The sequence below is a fragment of the Ranitomeya imitator genome, chromosome 10 (assembly GCF_032444005.1).
Source record: "Ranitomeya imitator isolate aRanImi1 chromosome 10, aRanImi1.pri, whole genome shotgun sequence".
In the NCBI taxonomy this organism is placed as follows: Eukaryota; Metazoa; Chordata; class Amphibia; order Anura; family Dendrobatidae; genus Ranitomeya; species Ranitomeya imitator.
Genome location: NC_091291.1, coordinates 96,223,775 through 96,248,813, shown reverse-complemented (window position 1 = coordinate 96,248,813; position 25,039 = coordinate 96,223,775). Strand labels below are relative to the sequence as shown.

The window sequence follows — 25,039 nt, the reverse complement described above, 5'->3', positions numbered from 1 at the left end:
CATCATGTAATTGTGAAACGAGTTACTTTAAATCACAATGTTGCTATTTGCCTACGTGAACCTTTAGAAAAATCATACTTTTTTTTTTTAAGACTTAAATGGTCTTTGTACACCCGCCCGAGCAAATAACAAATAAATACAATACTTAGGCAAAAAAAACAAACAAAAAAATAATAATTAGGAACAAAAATATTTTTACAGAAAAACAAAACAAAACAAAAAAAAATAATAATTAGGAACAAAAATATTTTTACAAAACTTATGATTGTCCTGGAGTATCTCAGTTGTGGTAGTCATTAAAAATGAGAACAGATCACAGCTTTAAGCATCTATCTACTGAAATAAAGAATCTAAATACCATAAATGCTGTAATCGGCAAATGACAACCAGAAATTGCTAATAATAAACCTTATTTGGCACATGAATTTTTTTTTGTCTAACATCACAAAACCTTGTTACTCTGTTTTGGTCCTTCACTATTTGCTTATATTAACATTTTCTTCACAATAATGACATTTTATGAAAAAATACTGTTATAGAAGTAAATAAGAAACAAATCTTAGGGGCAAATTTCAACAAATATATACAGATTAAGATTTTTTTTTCAAAAGTTCAAATTACAATTTTTCTTTTTGTTTTTATTGGCCCCGGTGAATAATAATTTAAAATATAACAACATGGAAATAACGTTAAGCTTTCCCCCAATCATTTATTATGCCATGAAAGGAATGTCTTATAAATGTTGAGATTGGAATATCATCAAGATGAAACAAGATTACCACTGTAGCAGCTTCAAATTCTTCCAAGCTACATCAGAAAAGGAAACACAAAAATTCCAAAATGTATGTTCTGCTAATTTTGAAAAATCACATCTCCATTGGGTACTGCTGTCTTGAGGGGATACTCTACTCAGACGTGGCTTCTTCGAATTGGATCCAATATAATAAATTGTAGCTACACCTTTAAAAATTCTGGTTTCATTTTTGTTCAAGTGAAGAACCCCTACACCTTTGGTTTTCTATTGGTAGATCTATTCAGTTTACATAATTTTCTGGCTCAAAATTTACATAAAATTGGTAATTTAGATTTGATAATTAATATTTCTCTTTCTAATTTGTATTAAATGCCTCAAATTTTGCAGAACTTCATGTTATCGTTGTTGCCCAATTATCACTTGCATATAAGTTTCTCTAGTACATGATTACTGTACTAAATTATGCCTCAACTGACTATTTTTTATTTTTTAATTGAAATGATTCAATTTTATAGTTACTAAATGTCAGGCACATAGGTGAGCTGGGTGGCAAATTATTTGCATCTAAAATTATGAGAAGCCAAAATTACATCTAGCGCCTGTAGTTACGGTAAGTACAGCACCATAAACAATCCCATCAGGTATATGAAGGTTTTCTTTCTATTTTCTGCTGGTAGGATATTTTGAGTGATTCAAAAGCTTAAGTTACGCAAATATCTGTCATAGGATTATGTACATGGTGGAGTGAATAGGTGAAATTTAGAAGAACTTTTAGGAGGATCCACAAAAAAAATGAACAGAGGTATCACTGGACAGATGTAAATTGCAGCAAACTTCCAAATGCTTGGTTCTTAGTGACTTCTTGTTTCCTTTTAGCCATCTTCCACATTGCAGAAAAGATGATGTAACATTTAAACTTGTGTGTAAGCATTTTTGTATGTTTTTTTTTTCTACAAATGGTTCATAGGATTAAAAGCTCCTGATTCTGATGCTGCTCCGGCCATGTTCAACCAGGCATCCAGGGAGTTGTGGGAAGTATGAAGAGGAGTATTTTCAGAAAGAGACAACATCATTGCATAAGCCTGTGGGGAAATAAGAAATAGGATCAAGAAGTTAAAGATTAGAGAACTATATAGCCAAAAAAAAAATCAAACATGCAGTCGACCTAGATTGGCCTTAGAGTTGGCCAAAGTTCCAACCGAAGAGTAGACTTCGATGCACATCTGTCACCATATGGAAACTACTGCAGTTTGGCTAATATCAGCTAATAATACATGGCAGAATTTATTATTCAACATGTGCCAGTTTGGGGGCTTTAAAACTTTAGAAATTATGGCACGGATGGACATATTTGCAATGTAATTTGCAAATCTGCAGTTTTCTTGCCATGGACAATATGACCCGAAAGGCAAAGCAAATCAAATTAATACCTACTAATCAAAGCCTTAGATTATATTATTTGGCATTAAGACAGTCCAAGATGTGCTAAATTCATCATCAAGCATGCACCTCTTTATAGATCTGGTACATTTCACTCGGATGATGTTAAGTTTAAAGGCCTCCATACACATTAGATGGCTATCAGCTGAGCAGTGATATGGCTGATCATTTGGCCATACGATACTACTGCTGATTGACATTTTGGTTGACCATCAGTCAGCCGCCATCCTCATACACATTAGCGTAATGTCCAAACTCGTCAATATTGGCACATTTGGCCTACAATAGTCTAAAGGGACTGTCCAAGCTTGACGTTCAAGTCATAGACATAGAGTGATTGCAGAATTGTGAATCCTTACAGTGCACACACTGTGTCCTATCAAGTTTCTGCTGTGCTCGGGAGTAGGCGGGCTCAGGACTTCGATCAATGCAAGTGAAGTGAGCGAGGCTGGCCACGACTAGTTGAAATGTGGCCGGAAGTAGGCATATCGCAAACTTACGGTCACTTGACCGTCATCTGCTCCCAGCACTGGCATCGGAGGATTAGCAAGCCTCATGGAGTGACTGTAGACTTGAACCCCAAACCTGGAGAACCATTTTAAGACTGACCTATAAAACAGCAATTTTAAGAAATCTGTCTTCTGTGCTCATAAGGGGAATGCACCTCCCAAGTGTAGCAAAAATTACTTGTCATCGGGAATATGGAAATACACAACAGCCTGCACGTGCACCATCAAACAGAACAATGCTAACTTAAGATTGATTATTTTAATTTATTATTCATATGTAATAAAAAATAGATCTGACGTTATACCATATGCCATAGGGAAGTCACTAATTTGTTTTTTTCAAACCATTGCACAAAGACAGTTAGTACATTGAGCAAAATTAGCAGACACGTAACAGAGACATGCAAATGGCTTGCTTTAAAACAGAAGACGACACAACGTAACTATCAGGTTTTCTTTTTTTGACCAACTGCAGTGAATTTGTGGAGAACTGTATCACTTTAAAAAGCTTGCCTATCTTACATTTTTACAAAAAATTGGAACGGCAATCAAGAACATTTCGTATTGTAATTATAATAACTTTGAACAACAGATTTTTATGACTACAACTTTATCTCCATGCTTACAAGTAAAAATATCATTGGATTTTATTACTTTCTTTTCATCAATTAATGAGCTAAGAGCTAACAAGGAAAATTATACCATGTTAAAGAGAAATTGAGACATTCTGTCATGTAAATATGAAGAATGCCCTCCTAAGGTATTATATTTTTTAAAGAATGTTTACATTTTTCTATAGATTGTATGATTTTGAAAGCTCATATGTTACACCTACATAGGTCATGTTTTACAGCTCTTAATATGGAATTTGAAGGCACTAATAAATTTACATTACAATATCTTAAAGCTTTTTTTCAATGCACTGTAGGTAGAAAGCTACTGTAAATGCAATTATTCTGTACCTACCTGGTTTTTAGCCTGCCTGTACAGAGATTCTTTAAATGCCTCAGAGTCTAAGGTGGAATTAAACACATCTTTTACTTCAAATGCTTCCTCTGCTGTTTTGCGAAGGTCCAGCCCCTTCCCAAAATTCGGAATCTGCTCCACATCTAACAGACGGGCATCTTCCTCCTCAATACACCTGTACCAATGACCAGGGGAGGGGAAGGGGATGACCCTTCATTAGCTTGTCTGGCCTTTATTCAGGCGAGCCAATGTTGCACGTTTGCTTTAATATCTTGGGTGTTATGCATGCACATGTAATGGTGTGCACAGACAAAAGCCACATGCATGAAGGACAAGCACAAGGAGTCACAGACAAAAAGCTTTGAAATGGATTAAGACAGAAACAAGCCACAAACGAGGTCCTATACAACACAGTGATGGAGGTTCGACAGTGAGTGATAGACAATGGCGACAAATTGTAAGTTGTTCAGCTTGTTTATCTAATGTGTCATTCTTAGAAAGAACATGTAAAATCAAATCATAGTCTTCTTGTAAACTAAGTCTATGTAAAATTTGTGTTCTCACAATCTGTTGACCACATTTAGACCACATCCATTGCTGGTCAAAGATAAATCATATATTGGTTCAATAGTCAAGCCATGAGTCACGTCAAATAATTGACTTGCCACAAGTTTATAGATTATATAGATTTTTTTACTCGTAAGTCACAACATAGCAACTTCCAAAACTCTTAAAATGGCCAATGTTTTGATCCAACCAAGACCTTGCTCACAGCCTGTGTCTCCTTTGTGTTGATATAAGCTCTTACAACCATACAGGTGAGACAGAAGCAATGAGAAAAGTTTTGGTTGGACCAAAAAGGTGTTCGTCGTGAAGGGTTATTCTCAAGTTGTCTCTTGAGCAGCTCACAACTCATTTCAGTCTCCTCACTTCCTGGTTTATGAAGAGAATGGCTTTTGTCTTTGAGTGACAGTCCTGCTAGGTAGCAGAGCTTTAGTATTCGTAATGCTATAAAGCTCAGCACAAGTTCTACTGTAACGCATTAAGCTATCAGTGGTTTGCTCTAGAGTGAATGTTTCTATCACTGCATTTGCACGTAGAGATAACAGGGCATTTGACCAAGCACAGTTAGGGTACCGTCACACTATACGATTTACCTACGATCACGACCAGCGATATGACCTGGCCGTGATCGTAGGTAAATCGTAGTGTGGTCGCTGGGGAGCTGTCACACAGACAGCTCTCCAGCGACCAACGATGCCGAGGTCCCTGGGTAACCAGGGTAAACATCGGGTAACTAAGCGCAGGACCGCGCTTAGTTACCCGATGTTTACCCTGGTTACAAGCGTTAAACTAAAAAAAAACAAACAGCACATACTTACATTCTGGTGTCCGTCAGGTCCCTTGCAGTCTGCTTCTCGCACTCAGTGACTGCCGGCCGTAAAGTGAAAGTGAAAGCACAGCCGCTGTGCTCTGCTTTCACTTTACGGCCGGCAGTCACAGTGCAGGAAGCAGACGGCAAGGGACCTGAGGGACACCAGAATGTAAGTATGTGCTGTTTGTTTTTTTTTAGTTTAACGCTTGTAACCAGGGTAAACATCGGGTAACTAAGCGCGGTCCTGCGCTTAGTTACCCGATGTTTACCCTGGTTACAAGCGAACGCATCGCTGGATCGCATCGCTAGATCGGTGTCACACACACCGATCTAGCGATGACAGCGGGAGATCCAGCGATGAAAGAAAGTTCTAAACGATCTGCTACGACGTACGATTCTCAGCAGGATCCCTGATCGCTGCTGCGTGTCAGACACAGCGATATCGTAACGATATCGCTGGAACGTCACGAATCGTACCGTCGTAGCGATCGAAATGTTATAGTGTGACGGTACCCTTAGAGTCATGATGCTGGGGATTGTGATTACACACCATTGATAAGAGAACTTCAGCCAGGAACTGAGAGGGACGATGGTAACCAGCTAACTGCTGTATAGAAATCAATGACCTGGCAAGAGTTAACTGGTATGTTAAGAGTTAACACGTCTCCTGAAAAGTAAATATTGCATATTCTCTGCCTGGTTCTGGGCAGGCACTAGTGACTGAGCTCCATGGAAACCAGCTACACACTATGAAAGAAAAAAGTTCTCATTGCAATATTATGGCAACAAATAGAAAAAGCAAGTCAATTGCAAACTTGCTAATTTTCATGCTGTCTAACTAATTAAAGCAATTTAATAACTTGAGAATACCCATTTATGTGTTTGAGAATATTTGCTATATGGTGGACTTACAAATATGAATCTATAATAATTTACTAAAGATTAGCCTTGTTGAAAATTGTTCAATTTTTCAATCAAGGTGCAAATAATTGACACCTTATTTTAGTCTTTATTTTTCCCTTTCATTAGTATCAGTGCACAGTAATGACAGTGAAACATGAGAATGAATCATGGACGTTAAGCATGGCAGCTGAAGCTACATAAAGATGACTGACCTTCTGGTGTGATCAAAGCTCATAGAAAGGGATGTGGGTTCTTCATCTTCCTCATCCTCTTCATACGCTTCCTGGGTCTCCATTGTGGGTGAAACAGTTTCATCTTGTGATTTTCCCGTTAAGCTGCCATCTTCATAATCTTCTTCTAGATCCTCATCTTCATCTTCATCTACATCTTCTGGTTTCTGGTTGACTAGGATGCAGCCTCTTGAACTGCTATCGATATCCTGAATTTCTGTTCTAAAATAACAGAGTTAAAAGAAAACAAAAATGTTTAAACCAGTAAGAAACTTACTTAAACTAATCAAAGATAACATTGGTTATAACAATAATGGATAACAATTTTTGGTTGACTCATCAAGAGCTTGAGTGCCATCAATTCTAGGATGCTGATATTTTCTACTGTCATATCAGGTCAGACCATGAGCTTTAAGCCTTTCTTGACATGGTTAGTTTTCGATTTTGGACTTTTGTTTTTTCATCCCCTTCAAAGAGCCGTAACTGTTATTTTTCTGTCTATGTATGTTTATGTAGGCTTGTTTTTTGCGTAGAGTTGTACTTTTGAATGGCACCATCTATATTTTCATGTGTTGTACTGGAAAGCAGGAAAAAATTCCAAATGCTGCAAAAATTGTGGAAAAAAATCACAATGCCGCAATTTTTTTTATATTTTTACGGTGTTCATTATACCTAGTAATACGATTCCCCAAATCAGTACTATTACAATGAAACAACATATACATTTTTTTTTACTAAAGTGGTGGAAAAAAAATCAGAAACTTGTAAAAATATATTTTTTTGTTTTGGTCCCTATTTTCTGAGATCAGTAGCATTTTAAATTTTTGATCATGGGAGCTGTGGGAGGGCTTATTTTTTTTGCGCCATGAGCGGACCCTTATGTTGAGAACAACTTTGCGTAGACACAATGTTTTAATTCCCTCTAGCATTAATCTCAGGTATTGCAGCAGCCAGAAAAAAATGAAATTCTGGCTTTTTTATTATTTTTCATATTATGCTGCTTGCTATTCAAGTTAATTAAATATTACATTTTGATAGATAAGACTTTTACATACAAAGCAATACCACATATGTATATTTTTAGTTCTTTATTATTAACTGGGAAAAGGTAGGTGATTTGAGCCTTTATATATTTTATTTTTATTTTTTTGCAGCTTCAAAAACATATTTTAAAATTTTTACTGTCATTTGTGGTCCCCTTACGAGACTTGAACCTGCGATCATATGATTGCTTTTTACTATGTAATACCATAGTACTGCTGTGTATAGCAAAAATCTTAATCTTCTATGAGCATCAGCCATAAACTGCCTTTCATAGGAGTACTATCATGATGGGGTCTTCAGCGTGACAACCCATCGGGGCGTCATGGGGCGCCCATGGGTGGTAAGAGTAGCGTACCCCCTGAGCCGTACACACTATGACAGATTGACAGCGGCATATAACTGGAGAACAGTCGTGGCTGGATCTCAGTTCCACTCGTGGCTGTTAGAGACAGATGATGGCTGAATAACACAGCAATCATCTGCCGGGAAAGATGCGGGCTCAGCAGCTGAACCCACGTCAAAGTCAGGGAGCCATCATATGACACAGGGGTTAAAGACACATTTTCTTGGAATTACAGTTGGTTTCTGAGTTTTTTTATCCCATATATGTTGATTCTCAAAAAACGAGCCCTAAAAATTAACAACCTGATGAAAAAAAGTACTATATTTTAACCTAGAGCTACAAAAATACCCTTCAATATTTTTTTTGCTGTCCTGTTTCCTTGAAAGGTCTATGTGGAGCCCTGGATTTTGTCACTTAATGTAATCACATAAATGGTATGTTTGTATTAGCCTTTTTCACTCAGTTATTCTTGATGATAAATGCCCACATTTGATTCTCTCTCAGGAATTATTCTGCCAGTCTGAAATGTATTCCTTTTGTCTATCTATATCCCACAGCAGGAAAAGGCTGAATGATCTCCAGTTCCCTTCAGGAAATGCCACAACAAGTTTATTTCTTAAGTGTGCAACCTAATGCTTTCACACCCTCTTCCCCAAGACACAACCTCCATAAACTGGTGATTAATGAGGCCAACATAAAAAAAACACAAGAACATGCATATTGTGAAATTTCAGGGCCATTTTAGATAAGACTGTAGACCTGTGAATTTATGGCCCAGTTGAGAAACAGTGTGCTGTTCTCAAATATCTCGTGCCGGTGACTTTGATGGGGTGTCAAAAGTTTATGCTATTTTTTAGTTTTAAGACTTTCTTGTTAGTTACCTTCAGGTTACCGGCTATAAAACATAACATAGACAAATATAATTTTGTTATAAAAATTCTGTTTGAATAGATCAAGTTTTATTGCAGAGGTAAAAGGAAAAAAACTTATTGTATAAATTGTGGACCTGCTCCCAATCGCTACGACTTATTTAGAAACTTAATTAGAACAAGGAGGTTAAATTTTTTGTAAAAAAAAAAGAAGCTTCGCGAAAAAGAAAAAAGTAACAAGAAGTCAGGATTTTCTGGTGACGGAAGTGGGTAGGGATATGGCACAGTGCACGCTGTCAGGATTCTCCGGTACTGGAAGCAGGCGATGATGTGGCCACAATTATGTGATTTGTATACTGCTGACCACATTCCAACTAGATGCGTCCAGCTTCACTCAATTCACTTGTATTGAATGAGGCCGCTCACATCTAGTCGGCACATGACCGCATGTATGCAAATTGCATTTTTGTGATCATGTGCCCGCTAACTCCCAAAACTGACGAACCCTTAAAGCGAGAACACTGTACATTGTGAGGATTCATAAATCTGCGTCACATAGGGCTCCTTCTCACTTGCAAGAAATACGGCCGAGTCTCGCAGGTTAAAGCCCTGCTGTGGCGCCGACACTCAAGAGCGGAGCAGCTCCATGTATTGCTGTGCGGCCGCACGCTCCGCTCTGGAATGCCGGTACCACAGCAGGATTTTTACCTGCGAGACTCGTACGTATTTCTCGCAAATGAGAAGGAGCCCTTAGAGCAGTGTTTCTCAACTCCAGTCCTCAAAACCCCACAACAGGTCAAGTTTTCAGGATATCCTTAGTATTGCACAGGTGATCATTTCATCACCTGCTCAAGCATTAATTCCATCGCCTATGCAATACTAAGGAAATCCTGAAAACATGACCTGTTGTGGGGTCTTGAGGACTAGAGTTGAGAAACACTGCCTTAGAGTGACTGCAGAGTTGAGCCTCAAGCCTAGACAACCTGTATAGAAAGAATGGTAATACTTTACTTGGAAATGATCGTCAAAAAAACAAGAATGTAAAACAGCGGGAAAGTGTTATTACCGTATGTCACGTCAATTTTGGAACCAGCAAACACTGTATAAAGTATGAAGAATTCCAAAAGGGCTAATAAACTGGTGCTACACACGTATAAGATTGTTACATGGTCATAGTTATTGGACCATGCACTCCTCAATGCCATTTTGCATCAATAGAACTGTAGGTATTAGCAATGGTGGTTGACGAATATCCTTTTCGGAACCATTGCCCAGGATCATCTAAAATAGCTTCTAAGTAAAAACTAGATGCCTGCCTTATACATAACAAACACTTTGACAACAACCTTTATCCTTTAAAAAAATATCTATAAAGAAATGTCCTGCGTGACATTTGCAGTATTTCCAGAAGAGCATCTTAATTTTGCAGTTGAGAAACAAAATGTTACTGAACATATTGAAAAAAAAAAAAAAGCGGAAAAAATATAAACATAAAAATATTCTTGAAAATTACAAATGTTTTCAAGTGATGACAATGTAGCTCGAGGCCTCTAAACTGCGAATGGTTAAAATTCCCATCTGCTATGCTGAATAAACAATGCAAGCTCGGGGAAAAAAAAAATTGGTTGGCGATTACATGGCTCTTGCTGTCAGCATCTCCGAATGCCATTTATCACCCACCCAGACAGACAGAAAACAAACCTCATTTTGATAGGCTCTATTCTCAGCTCTCCTGGCGACATTTGCAGCCTGTGTGGGAATTTAAAATGAACTACACCCCGTTTGTTTACACAACGCGCTAATGAGATTCATTGGGGAATAACCTGAGAAATGCGACACAGATGCTTCATTAAAGCTTTTGTTCATTAGCCGTTCTCATGAATTATTTTTATATTAATCAATGTTAGTTTTTAATATTTCAATTTTCATTAGGCAGGTGAACATGTTCTAAGCAGAAACTGGAAAACGAACATCTAAGTGATCCGCCATGATCGCCATCAAGTCATTAGGAAAAATTCTTTCATTCTTCTTGTATCCTGGTATTTAGGGGCACTGCATCACTGGTGGTTACTATGATATTTAAAGGGGTTCTGTCAACAGGTTTTCACCCCCCAAAACTGTTTATATACACATGTAACTCTGTCAAAGACAAGTTCAGCAATATCTTTGCCAGGCCAGTCCACTCCTCCATTACTGAAAAATCAGCATTTGAGTTGATATTTAGATCTGAAGCATCTGCCACTCCAGCTCTATTTCACACAGCGTTGCCCCTCCTACTTGACTCACAGCCTCTATGCCTGTGTTATGTACAGATAATTTTGGCTGCATCAATAAATCTTGCTTGTTTCACTTGCAAATATTTCTGTGCCATGGTAATCCTATAATAAATCTAGCCTCTACGTTGTGTGACTTTAGGCAAAATAACCATCAGTCAAGCAGGAGGTGGAACCTTTCCGGGAACAGAGCTGGAGTGACGTAAGCTTCAGATCTACAAATTCAGCCTCATTTACATATCAATTCAAACACTGATTTCTCAGTAAAGGAGAAACGGACTGGCCATGTACAGGTATTGCTGGACTTTAAAGGAGCTACATGCACATATAAATAGTTTGGGGTGCGAACTTCTGCAGAATCCCTTTAATAAGACACTCCTGGCAGAACTGATTCACTGTTTGGGTGAAAAAGAGCAAATGCGAAAACAGATCTGGTTGATCCTTTAACAGGTTTGCCACTTTGTTTTACCAAATGTGATAGGGAAATATATTTATTTGGCATTTACAGGTTCTCCATGTTCCTCACAGACTGCATAGAGCTCTTCTTCTCAATGGCTCATGACAGAGGAGCATGTAACCAGCTCGGTCCTCAGCCTCATCCAATGGAAAAACAGCTTTCCATGTGCATTGTTTTTCTATTGGTGGAGGCTGACGACAGATCTGGTCACATGCTCCTCCACTATCAGCCAATGAGAACAGGAGCTCTGGGTAGCCTGTGATGGCTGGTGGCACTAACCAGTGCAGTCGGAGAACCTGCTATACTAATATATTAGAAAATGCCACAATTCATGTCCCCAACACATTAGTAAAAATAAAGCAAAAAGTGGTTAACCCCTGTAAACTTTCTACTGCTTTAGACTTATATGTGGCCACTTGTAGTGCTGTAATTACCGGCAATGATAAAAAAAAAAGCCCAAACGCTCGTTAAGTCACTACATCTAACGAATCAATATTTTTTATATTAGCTAATTATATACTTTAAAAAAAATCTGAAAATTAAAAAAGAATGGGCAGCAATGTAACCGGTTAATCATTGTCAACTATGTAGAACATTCTAAGCCAAGGTTATTGGTAACAAGACAATGTAACTGCTATATGATCTTATTGCAATAAGAAAAAAAAAAAACCTAAATTGCCTTTTTAACCTAAGAGCCTGAGAAACCAACTCAACAAAAACAGTGTTAAAATTGTGTTGAAAGCTTCCTACACCTTCCAGCTTTTAGATAAATAACTGCAGGCTGCAGGCCCCAGCTGGGACGGAGTGATCTGAAGGGCGGTCACACTGCTGGTGAAGGCTCATGATTGAGCCATGAAGAAAGAGAACTCTTGTCCTATTAAATGATTAATGCAACGTCCTTCGTTAATTTACCAGCCACTTAATTTCAGCCTAATAATGGACTAGCTGCCGTCCCCCACTCTATACATACAGTTTACCCTTTACGCTCTGTAAATCTCTCAAGCTTTGGAGATTAATACTGAACATATGGTTTATTAAGTAGATCTTCTGGTTCTTTATAAATCGAATTTAAGTCAATTTAAAAGAAGGGCTCCTACCAAAATGCCCAGTTCACACTAGACGATTAGTGACGGATGGAAGATTAATCAGTTCAATGAAAGAAGATAAAATGTTTACTATCAAAGGGTATATGGGTATATGTATCCAATATATGGTATTTTAAAAAGAAGGAAATTAAGAAGGGTCAGATCTGTACACATAAAGAAGATATTCTTTAAGGAAATGTTAGGGGGTTAAATTGGTAAGGTGCAGAAACATTCCAAATCCTCCAAGTTTCAACATTTTTCAAAAACTTTGAGTTTGTGCTTGATGGCTATGTGCACATTCATTTTTTGAGGAGGTTTTGGAGAAGAAATCAAGATGAGAGGAAACTCCATGCAAAAATCAGAAAAAAAGACTATGTGTGCACATAAGCACTGGGTTTGGGAGCACAGAGACTTTTCAGGAGTTTTTGGAGCAGAAACAGAGCAGAAGCTAATGGGAACATCTCCAAATCAAACTCAAAAATGCAAAATTCCTCAAAAAGCGATATTCGAGTAGGTTTTGGAGCAAAAACCAAAAGGAAATTAAGAGGAAACTTCAAATCCTTCTCAAAAATTCAAAACTACTCAACAACGTGGAGGTTCTGCTCAGTTTCCTCTCAAAAATTCAGCAAAAAGACTTATGTACACATAGGCACTGGGCACAGAATCTTTTGAGGAGTTTTTAGTGCATAAACTAAGGGGAAACTCTCCAAATCCAACTCAAAAATACAAGTCATCAAAAACTGAGTTTCTTCTCAGATTCCTCTAAAAAAAAACTCAGCAAAAAGACTATGTGTACGTAGCCACTTTCGCCTCTAAAAAACCTAAACTAATAATAAAGATAAAGACCCCAAAGAGTTGTTTTCTGAAAGTTTGCTCCAGTTGATCCACAGTTGGGATTAGGAGGAAAAAAGTAGGTATTTTAGGGCAGACTGGGTCATGCATTATGGTTATATATGTCTTCATTCCCCTTTATTCCTTCCCATCCCTTGGCTGGACTTGATGGACATGTGTTGCTTTTTCAACCATATTAATAAAGTGGCTATGTTTCATGTGTGGAAATATGATCTACTCTTTACTCAAAGACAATGTACAAGGAAAGGGAATCTCTCAGATCCAGCAATGGACATGGGGCTATATCCATTTGAGTTTTTGGTGACAAATTCTGTCATGGGGAGAGAGATATCAGGCAGTCTGAATTTAAATTCCCAATCCTTTTGCACTCAGAGGAGATAAAGTGGCACCAGTGGTATCTGGGAGCTGCTTACTCCCCTCAATATGCCAAATAGTATTGTCTACAGGGGCTTCCAGGCTGATAGCGCTCACTTTTATCATTTTAACTGTCCCATCTCTATACTTAATGAGGAAGGTAAGCAGCATCCTATCCCACTTCTTTATTGAAATAACATGGTCATTTTAATCGTGCATGGTCATGTTGATCAGTATAGATAGCCAGTAGCCAAATCATCGTAGATATCAAGTCTATCGCCATCTTATGTCATGTAGCAAAAACTCTACAAGTTGACATAGAAGACAGTTTATGACATTAAAGCTTGCCATACACATTAGATGGCTGTTGTCTGAATGATAGTTTGGCCAATCGTTCGGCTGCCGGCTCTCCTACACACAGAAACACTTGTTCGGCCAATTGCTTCTGCGTTCACTATGAGAGAGCTGTCGGCAGACATTACTGGCAGTGGCTAATCTCCTGGAGAACAAAAACAATTGGTAGTCCAAAATCAGACAAGCCCAATCAACACCTCCCCCAACAACCAGTTGTCTCGGGCTTCCATACACATCAGATTGTTAGTCGAACCTGTTGATATTGACGGGTTTGATCAATATTAGTCTAATATGTATGGTTGGCTTAAGGATCACTCCTGTGATTTTTTTTTAAATTTTTCCCAAGTGCTAGTTATCATGTTTGTGAGTCTAATTAGTGTAGTAACCTGCTACCTGATAACCATCTTCTCCCGGTATCCGCTCAGCTCCGGCACTACATCACTGCATTTGTGACCTACCAAATCACAGAGTGGTTGATATATGGAGCAGAGGTCTCTTTTGGAATGTTCTCAATGTAAGTCTATAAGAGGTTAGGCTTTGTATTCTTGTTCTGAATCCACAGACTTGCATGGAGAAAGAGATCTGGTAGGATACAGAGGCGGTCACGTGAGGCCGGAGAGGGCAGGTGCATGGCTGATACTGGGGTAAGATCGGGGCCGGTGAATACGTACTGTGCATGATCCCTAGGACTTTTTTTTAGTGAAGTCCTCAGTGTCATATCAGGATGGAATTTGACATTAATGGAGGACACAAGAGTAGAATTAAGGAGTCTATTGGCTTTTCTATGCATCTAAACATTTTGTGTTCATTTGGTAAAGTTGACCTCAACAAAATAATTCTGAAACTTCCTTCAGTCTATGTTGTGCAAAAAAATATTTCTATGTAAAACAACAAATTGTATTATCACCCTGTGCCAAATGGCAAGCTCAGCTCTGGTCTTTCTAGCCGTAAAAGACACACATTAACACATAAAAGACAATAATCATGACCTTTAGATTCAGAAGATCACAATGTTTCTCTTACTAATAATCATTTTTAAGACAGTCTGAATCCAACGATTTGATTTATGGGATGCACCTGGTGGTCGCTAGTCTTCCAAGTTCATCCTAAGAAAAAGTTTGTGTAGAACTGGCAACATTCTTCCGTGCAGCTGGCTGACAATGCCGAGGTCAGCTTTCATCAAACTTATCAGCGGACATTGCATTTTATACGCATGCTGCCTGATTTACCACAAAGCCTCCACAAACGAGATCCAGTGACATAATGCAATTTTCTTTCAGTTACCGAGCCAAAATCTCGTGAATCACTGAGGAAGTGATGCAAGTATGAAATAACCAAGGCCGAGTCTTGAAGAACTGATAATTTAACAGCCAGTAAAAACAATTAAAAAATTATAAAATTCCCATTTTATTTACCTTTTTTCACCTAGACTTGAAGTTTGATTCAACTCGCTATTTGCAATAAAGTTTCGAATTTCTGAGAAGTAGGAATCTTCTTTCTCATCTAAAAGTGCATGGTTTTCTGATTCAGAATTAGGGGATGAGACGCTAGTTCCGTGGTGGTTTCCAATTACTCCTGAGTGCTGACTCACTGGACGGGAAATTGTAAAATAAAATAAAATTAGAAAAAGCTGAGAATTATTAACACAACCGAACAAGTAGAAAGTCCTTCATAAGAAAAATAGTGATTGATTACCAAATATTTTCCAGGAACATGTCATAAAAAATATCCCGTAATGGACCACCCTAACGTAATGGTGTGTGTGAGGCCTGGGAAGGTGACAATCACTCTATGCATCATTTTTCGGCAAGTCATTTCTCATAAACTCTCTTAGGAGGAATAATGAAGTCAACGCCTAGGAAGACCTTCCCGGACTAGAAGAAGCTTCGATTCAATTAATTAGGTTTAAAAGACCATGAAGTTTGACATGTTGGGAGCACATGAAAAAGGTTGGCTGATTTCAAGCTCACACCCCACACCGGCTGGTCTAAAAACTATTAGGATAACCAGGGGTGTAGTGATATTGGGTACAATGGTAAGTGTCATTTGGTGCCCAGGGGGTCTCAAACGACCCTCAAAATATACTACTTGTATAAATGGCACTGGGTATCAGAAGTCTTGTTACAGATTTTACATTCAGACTCGGAAGCTTCCAATTCTGAGAAATCCAACACTGACGTCATCCACCATTGACAAGCCAATTAAATTCACTAGGGCATTGTAGCACAGCAAATTTTTCACAATTTTATTCTTTATACCTTGCTGCTATCTTATTAATGCATTACCCGGGACTACTGCATACCTGGAACATTCTCATGTTCATGTTTCTTTAGGTGTCGATCTAGGTTTGTCTGTTGGCCGAAACACCTATTACACAAGTGGCATTTGAAAGGCTTCTCTTTGTTATGTATGTTTCGGACGTGCCGCTGGAGGTTGGAGGAAATGCTAAAAGACCGGTCACAATATTTACATCTGTAAAAAAAAATCAAAATAAAAATGTAAAATGCTTTTCTGTTTCTTCTTCATATTTTACTATTATATATTACATCACCTGTTAATCCCGTACACATGGTAAACTCTAAGCAAAGCTGCAAGTCCTATCTCTACATCCAATGATGAAAGCCCTAGCAGAAAGGCTGAAGAAGGGGCTCAATATAGTAGAACCCCTAGCATTTGCAGGCAACAGTTGGACAGTATGCTTGCTATCAACTGCCTATTTGAATAGGCAATGAAGTTGGGGATAATTGTTTGCAGACTAATGTGACACAATGCCTTGGTCATGTCAGGACATTGATGCAAGAAGTCATCACTCTGCACATTGTCATCCAGCTGGATTCTTGGTCAGGATTGAAGATGTGACTTGACTGGACGCTAAAGTCTGATAGAAATAAAACTCATCTATCTATATTCTAAATCTGTCCTAATGTGTAATGTACATGGCCAAACATTGGATATTATCTATATACATTGATCAGAGTGCATTATATTGTAATCAAGTAATCTTCTATCTCACGAATTCGTTGCTGAAGTTCTCTTGATATATTATTGACGCATATGATTCTTGGCTTGAAAATGCACGATAGACCATTTTCTCTCTTTCACTGGTATCTGAATGCCGCCCGGAAACTTTATAGGGATTGGTGCCCCCTGCATTATGCGATTTGCCCACCAACTAACGAACAATTAATACGTCTCAGCAAAAGAACTGAAAATTGAGAAGTGCAGCGTACATCTGCTGCTCTCCGCACCCCCAATAATGAAAAATGGCAAAAAAAGTAAAAATAACCTGCAGACTGTAACATAAATAGAACGAAAGCGCAGTCACAAATTAAAACATTTTTGGCAGGTAAAACTGGCAAAAACCTGATGTTTTCTTTAATGAAGTAGGGAGGGCTGCTCCCCGCTACCTCACACTTAGATGCCACTTATTCCAGCACATAAAATGGGAGGATAATGATTAATTCCCATCCATTTACTTAAGTCATTCAGTTTGCGTTTTACCATCCACTGTTCTGTTTGCTTAAATGGCGAGAAAGGCGTAAATGTTTTATAAATCTGACAGGTGTTGGTTTACCGGGTAGATTAAAATCATGTTAAAGACAAATTAATCCTGGCCGGTTCTGATACTTTATCTGAGCTACTTAACTCTGAGACAGCTGGAGGTGCCGATGTGCCACCTAATAAATTTACGCCCTAGTCCCACAATAACGTCCTTGACCATTTAAAAGTCCTGTAATATTTTACGCTGTTGCATAAGAAGATGGAGATTGTGCATGAACTGAACTATTATGGCCATCGTGGTACAGGCAACATCCATGAAGAGCACAAGATTGGTAAAAAAAAAAAGTCATAGAAAAGGATTAAGATCCAAGGGGTAACGTTTCTTCAAGCTTGGCTTGCCAAGGTGAGGAGAGTTTTAAACCGCAATGCTTCTCTGGAAAATTAAATATGCAAATTAGCCCCATATTACCAAACAAATTCTGATCTTGTCTTTCTAGTAGCGCTCACCCTATCCCATAACTTTAATAACACAATCTACAAAGGCCATTATCTCCCACAAAATCAACGGGCTATGCTTCTGCTGCGGTCATCATTATTTCAATCCTTTGATTGCTCGCAATGTTTTATCATTATACTCGCTTAAAACAGAGGGATGCAACAGCATGGTAGGAATTTTTTAATCACTTAGTCTATGCACAAAAACAAGGCTGGCTATATGTTGGCTGGTGCAGAACCTTCTGTCTCCATTATGGTTTGCCATCCAGTGCCTGATCTCACATTACCCAAATAATACTATGCAATCGGTAAACAAGGATGCGTGGTTGACTCATGTGCCGCTATCTTTCCATAGGATTGGGCACCAAAGGTAGGATCATTGTGCAAAGTTGTACTCTGGCCAACGGTGGGGCAGTGATTAGCTGTAAACCCATTTAGGCTCTCCTTGCATACTAACCAAACGATCTTATTTAAAATGCTCGTTTCACGATTATCTTGCCATATAAACCTGTTTCCGATCATCCAATGACTGAGCAGATCGCTCATTCATCGGGTGCAATGATCTTTTGCACAGCGATACAGATAATCGTTCTCAGCAGTGCATCATCTTGTGTAAATAGGACTTGCGCTGCCGAGAACTATGGCATCCTATGTGCGCTGAACGATCAATTACAGATTTAGTGCAGATCGCTTAGTGGGGTTTCTCTGGCTATTAAACGACCACCAATTGGTAAAGGTTTACTGATCGGCGGTCCTATCGTGCCACCGGTCAGTCCGTGTAAACCAACTCTAAGTTTTTTACTTTTTCTTTCATTCTCTATTGAGCTTTAGTCGTCTTTTCAACCAACACCAAATCTGCAGAAGCCAAATTAGGACAAAATTTGATAATTCCAACATACACAACATTTAGTGATAACTGCCAGATATGATTTCTAATATTTCCCATTAGTCACTCAGAGCACATGACCATTTCGTAATTTTTTTTTTTTTTTTTTGTCTTTTTATATGTTCGTTGTAATTGAGCATTTTGAGCTGGCAGACATGAAGGTGAGAATACCGTGACAAAAAAAAAAAGATCATTATTATTATTATTTTTTTAATTCCTTCTAAGCCATCTCTGAGCGAGACTTTCAGAAGATGGAACAGACACTCGCGTAAACTTTCAAAACAATTAAGCTGACAGTCAGAGTTGTCAGGGAGCAAAAGAAAATCGATGACAATTAAATTGTTCTATAAACATTGGATCCCCAGGGAACTAATCCCACCAGAAGTCAGTCTATAGCTGACGTCTTACACAAAATGCACATATTACTTTATTCTTGGACAAGCCAAGGGAAATAAATCAATGCTATTGCTGAGATTATATTGGACCACTTTCTTCTGGATGTGCATATAAAGCATATTTATCATGAAGGGAATAATTTTTAGGGGTGAATTGGGTCTCATGAGATGGCAGCCAATGAAAAGTCTGTGAGCTTGTGACATCATTGAGATACGTTTGATTTATCGGGATATTCTACGTTCTAGAAAGTTTGTCATCCTATTGTCCCTATGGCTTTAGTGCATCCATCTCACATTGTGATGATGATTTCATGATGATCGGTGATAACTACTTAGCCCCACAGTTGTCACAGCCCTACCTTTAATTGTAAAACTTTGTTATTTGGTAATATTATATTCCTTCGACATTTACCGAAATTGTATGGCCACTTTACCATAACTTAATTCCACAGATAAGGATTATTGGGCTATAAGATGCTATATTAGGGGTAACAGAATGGTTGGATGCATTTCTGGACATACTAGTGTAAGCCATCAGTCTAAAAACTTTTACTTATAGTATAAAGAAATGTTGCTGTCTCCCACCTGTATGGTTGTTCTCCTGTGTGGGTCCTGAGATGTCTTGTTAAATTTGCAGATCTTGGAAATATTTTGCCACAGTACCTGATAATGAGACAAAAACAAATCAATATATACCATTCTGTAATGACGGCCAGACATTGACACCGTGAGCATCCACATCCAATGTGGAGACAAGGGTAACCAGATTTGGCTATTCTCGATGATTAGACAGATATCTAGCACCACGTTAAATTTAAAGGGAATCAGTCAGTGGGATCAACTCTCCTAACCGGCGTATGTGGGCGTGCAGGTCATAGGAAGCTGATGGATTGTTTGAGATAAATGCTACATTTTCTTAATATGTACGAGCTGTTAAGATATATGTCCCGATTGCAGATCTCCCTGAAAATCTGCCTCCAGAGCTTATTTTAAATGAAAGAGGATGTTATCAATGACAGAAATGTAGATCAGGAGAGCAGACTGTCAGTCATTACATGTCTCACACTGGTAACTCTCACCTTTCATTTAAAATAATCTCTGGAGGCAGATTCTCAGGGAGATCAGTGTCCAGCCCATAGATCTTAACAGCTCATTTGCATATTAAGAAAATGTGGATTTTTCTGGAATAAGACATCAGATCGTAGATATCAAGGTATAATTTTATTCATCTTCCCATGACCTACATACTCGTATAGACGGCTTATGGAGGTTGATCGTATTGACAGATTCCCTTTAAAGTGAATGTGACCAGGTTTTGCTACTCCTTCTAAGGGTCCTTTTGTCTGCCCTTATTCACACACTGAGGTCAATTCTGACACATGGTAAGGTTTTTAATATTAGACAGCGTAGGTCCGTCCCGATTAGGGTCACCTTGTCGACGGTTGGATGTCTTTTGTGCTATTTTTGATCAAAAACTGTATTACTAAGAACCCTGTGTTGTTTAGATGCACTTTTGCTTTTTACTTATTTAGTTACAGCAGGGATTTTGCTCATTTTGCTTCTTGTAGGTTTTGTGCACTTTATGGCCAATGTGAACAGGTGTTTATGTGCTGCTGGTGTACCAACTTAAACCAAGCTCAATTTTTGTGTTTTTTTGTGCTCCTGGATTATATAGAAAAAATACGGCGTCAGATTCCCTTGAACATGGCACCTGCATAGGATCGTGGAGCCATGATTTACATATAAGCCAGAATACTTTGCTAATTGGATTATATATGGGACATGCTTTAAATACACTATTGATGGAAAACAACGTCTTTACACGTGATATATAGTGGTTTGGATGCTGAAATAGACGTGATAGATTCCATTGAAGGTATTATGAAATTGTCCAATAACCCATTGATACTTATTATGGTATGTTTATATTATAGCCAACGTTACTTGAGTACATTAATAGGACCATCACGTGCTTAGTACGGTACTATTACAATGGCGTCCAGTCATATGTCACCTACCTGCAGGTATAGCGTTCTTTTCCTTTCCGTAAGATTGAATCTGATAGAGTTGGGGGCGGAGAGCGAAAGTTAAAAGGATGGTGCGGGAGGGAAGGTAAGGAAGTTCCTGTGTCGGCTTTCAAGTTGGCAAAGCTTTCCAGCTTTTCAGTCATGGTTTCAATGGCTGACATCTACATATAATAATGGAGAATACGTTAGAAGACCTGCTAAGAGGAAGAAGATTTAAGATCCTTCGTAACCTGTTACTTATACAACCATGTTCTTATCAGGAAACAATATACGACTTTTCCGTGAGTTTTCAGACAACTCATCATTTGAAAGACTGTCGGTGCATGTATGAGCCTGACAAAACAAGGGGTGCATTGCAGCATCTCAAAGATACAAAATCCTGGGGAATCTTAGAAGACTGCACGCCAAGGATGAACGGTCAATCATTTATAATATTCAAAAATGGGGTCAAAGCATTTCCTAAATTTCTTTACCCATAAAAAAGTATAGGAGAATTTATGGGAGGCTGATCTGGGCAGGCGCTTGGGGTCCTGGGTTCACATCAATCAATTCTGCTTGGCTATGGTATCTAAATAAAGGAACGGGAAGCAAAAAATCCTTGTCTCAGGGGAATGAGAGCCTAAATATTCCCCTGTAACTCTAAAATTTCCAGTATGAGGCTATAAAGACAACAAGATAAGGTTCCTCCTAGTGCCGGTAGAAAGAGATATGTGCTCCATCCTTACTTGGATGAACTTCTTAGTAGAAAATAAAAAATTATTTGTTCTGCCACTTAAAGGGAGCCTGTTCGCACAACATGACTGTTCAAACAAAGCATAATCGCTCAGTGCACCCTAGGCATGGCCAAACTGTTCAGTAGACCTTCCCACCTGATTGTTTGACATCCATCAGTGCTCTCTTCTTTGATTGACAGCTTTGGCTTTACAGAAGCTAGAAAAGGACAACGATGTAAAATAAATAGGTGGAAGGTGCTCGGCCACACCAAGGATACACCGATTGCCTGCGCTTTGTTTGAACAGTCATTTTGTGCCTACAGATTCCTTTTAATCATATAAATTGGACACGGAATTTCAGCTTTTGCCTTGCTACATTGTATCTTTCCAGGAAACACAGCGGATATCCGATAACCGTTCTACAGTTCTGTAACCTGATAGACATTATAAATCTGCGTTTTCTTGGGGAACATAACCTCGGCTTTTACAGTTATAACTTGAAGAAGCTTCTTGCAGATTATATTGCTTTGGGGGGGGGGGGAAATGAAATACAAGTTTGAACCGAAGCCAAAGAAGAAAAGCAAAGAAGACGGTGAGGGAGCGGAAAATCGCAGGAAGCCATACATCAAATACTAGATGGTCTATTGTACAACAAGGGCTGACCTTTTGCACGTTTACAATACATTAAGCTAGACTCTCGGGATGACTGCAGCCAAGACATTGTTCTACAGAGATATCATTATTAAAAAGCTGTTGTAATTACCAAATATATATTGTAGCACGCTGGCAGCCATTCATGAACCCTATTAAATACACTAATTAGCCATAAACGGCTTGAGTCAATAGATTTATGTTCCTCTGTGTATATAAGCCAAAAAGACCAACCGAAAGCTTAAGTAACTTCTACAGTTTAGCCCCAAGTGATCACTTCCAAGTCTCAGAGCAGCGAGAGAGGTAGAAAATTAGTTGGAAGAACAAATCCGAATGGCACAGGGCAAGAACTGGAGCTGTATCACTTCACCCATTGACCAGCAGGATGGGGTAAACAGTCATATTTCTCGTCTCCATAAAAATGTCTAAACTAACGTCTCCAGGGTCTTAGAGTGAAATCTATTTTTCTTTATTAATCTTAACCAGTAAGTATTAGTTATATCATTGTCTAACCTTGGCACCAAAATCATTAGCGATCCTTCAGGATATCATTATTCTTTACACTGAGCACGCCAAGGCTATTAATTAAATTTATATATCACAGTAGATGTGAACTTTTCCATGTTTACGTGGCTAATCATAGTACATTGTCATAGGGAAACCAAAATCTCATAATTGAAAGGGGTTTTCAATTTTCAGAAGAAACGCTGTGCCCAGGAGTAGTTTGTTAAAAATCAACAACAGCAAAAACGCTCTTTTCTTCCTCTTCCTTGGTTCTGGTGTTGACTCTCCTCCGCTGGTCCTGGCATCTGTTATTGTGTGCAGCACTGATATCAAGTCGACAGAGCTGCGGCCAATGTGTAAACGGCACGAGCTGCTGACCTCAGTGACTGGTAGCAGTGCTATCAATGTGACGTGAATGCTGCAAACAATAATACACACCGTGAGCAGTGGTGGAGACTCATTGATGGACCTGGGGAGAGTGAGTAAAGAACAGGGATTTTTTTCTTCTTTAAAGAGAAAGTGGTTTTCTGAAAACGGAAAACATCTTTAAAAGGGGTTGATCAGGACTATTTTTTATTTTGTGCCTAAGAACTATCAGGCAGGTAGTTGCTAACTCCATGCCTGCTCTACCTGGCGCCTGCTCAGAACGGTCATCAGTTGCTCCTTCCAGTGATTCAGCTGTTCCATGTCAATAAGGCAGCTCTTCTGGGCTGCTTTGTTGACGAGGTGTGACTGCCTATGCCATGCTGATTGACAGCCACCTTCCTACAGTTAGGCAGCAGGGAGTCAGCTGTCAATCAGCATGACTAGTCACGCCCGGTCAACACAGCAGAGCAGAAGAGAAGCAGCTGCTCTGTTGACGTGACATCAGTAAAAGCTGCTGAATTGCCACCAGGAGCGGTATGTGACTGCTCTGTGTTGGCAAAGATTGGTGCCAGGCTACAACAGGCGGGTAGTTAACAACTACCTTCCTATTAGTTCTTACGGTCATAACAAAAAAATAGTCTTGGATAACCGCTTTAAGCTGGTTTCACACTTTCAACACCGATATTCATGGTCCCAGTACAGACCATGATGTCTGGACCAGCCATGGGTCACGCGACCTAACTCAAAAGCCTCATATAAGCCTATGAAGCTGTTGAGTTTGGGTCAGGGGAGGTGGCAAGTCCAGACATTTTGAGATGTATTCAGCCCGTGAATGCAGGACCTGCCTTTGCCATATTAATTTACAAGCACTCTTTATTTTCTCTTCTTGTAGAATGCTATCATCTGCAGCATAAAATTGCAAGACTGTGATTGAGATAAATATTGCAAAAACGCAATGAGTTAATTTATCAGACGTATATCATAACTAAGCTGGTCGGTAAGGAAGCTGAGGAAAATTAGTACCAAGGTCTAGGCTGGTAGCTATGATACCCCATAGGTGGCGCTACTGTGTTTGATAAACACTACTGACTACAAGACTATTCCGAAGCCCTGTGTGCTGGTCTCCACTCGCCGCTCTGTCATATCAGATCCTTTACAACTAAATCTCACCACTATTTTAAAGCAGACAAACACAGGATGTTTCTGGCGGGCCCGCTGCCATTATCCAGTCATCTAGAAGGAAAATCACTGGAAGTTATTAACTATAAGTTGGTGGGGATGTGAAACAATGAGGGGTCTATGTTTAGCAGTGAGGTGGGAATTTCTGTGAATTTCTCTAGAAGAATAGTAGGTCTGAAAAAAAAAAATAATAATAATAATAATTGCGGAACATATTAGAAAAGAATGTTCTTAGTCCACATCCTGAAATCACTTTGTCTTCTAAGGAATGAAGTCACCAAGAAGTTGAGATCTTACTCACAAATGATCACATGGGTTCAAGGTCAGGTAGATTACATCATAAACAATGGTCATGGTTCACAGGGGTAGCCCCGTACTTTATAGACTGATAATATTTTGTAGGACTGTACTAAGAGTTGTAATTTCATAATGGCTGGATTTTTACAGGTTGCGGACCATTACTACGTCTACTTTGGATGGATCTTGGCTGGATCCACTGATAATATGCTCCGGC

The 25,039-nt window shown here is 38.9% G+C and overlaps 1 protein-coding gene across 4 annotated transcripts in view; it reads right to left on the bottom strand.

Annotated features, from left to right (window-relative positions):
- Positions 1-434: 434 nt before the first annotated feature.
- PRDM16 (PR/SET domain 16) overlaps positions 435-25,039 on the bottom strand; it is a 796,061-nt gene continuing 771,456 nt past the window's right edge. Inside the window, exons 11-17 of one of the 4 annotated variants that reach the window (XM_069741569.1) lie at positions 21,104-21,273; positions 19,671-19,748; positions 16,111-16,280; positions 15,224-15,398; positions 6,160-6,399; positions 3,670-3,844; positions 1,610-1,836 (exon numbers count right to left, since the gene is read on the bottom strand). In XM_069741569.1, coding sequence (XP_069597670.1) covers positions 1,705-1,836; positions 3,670-3,844; positions 6,160-6,399; positions 15,224-15,398; positions 16,111-16,280; positions 19,671-19,748; positions 21,104-21,273 — 1,140 coding nt within the window. In that variant the 3' untranslated portion in view covers positions 1,610-1,704. Of the gene's footprint in view, positions 1,837-3,669; positions 3,845-6,159; positions 6,400-15,223; positions 15,399-16,110; positions 16,281-19,670; positions 19,749-21,103; positions 21,274-25,039 lie in introns of all 4 variants that reach the window. The other 3 variants (XM_069741567.1, XM_069741568.1, XM_069741566.1) reach the window with 3 other exon arrangements.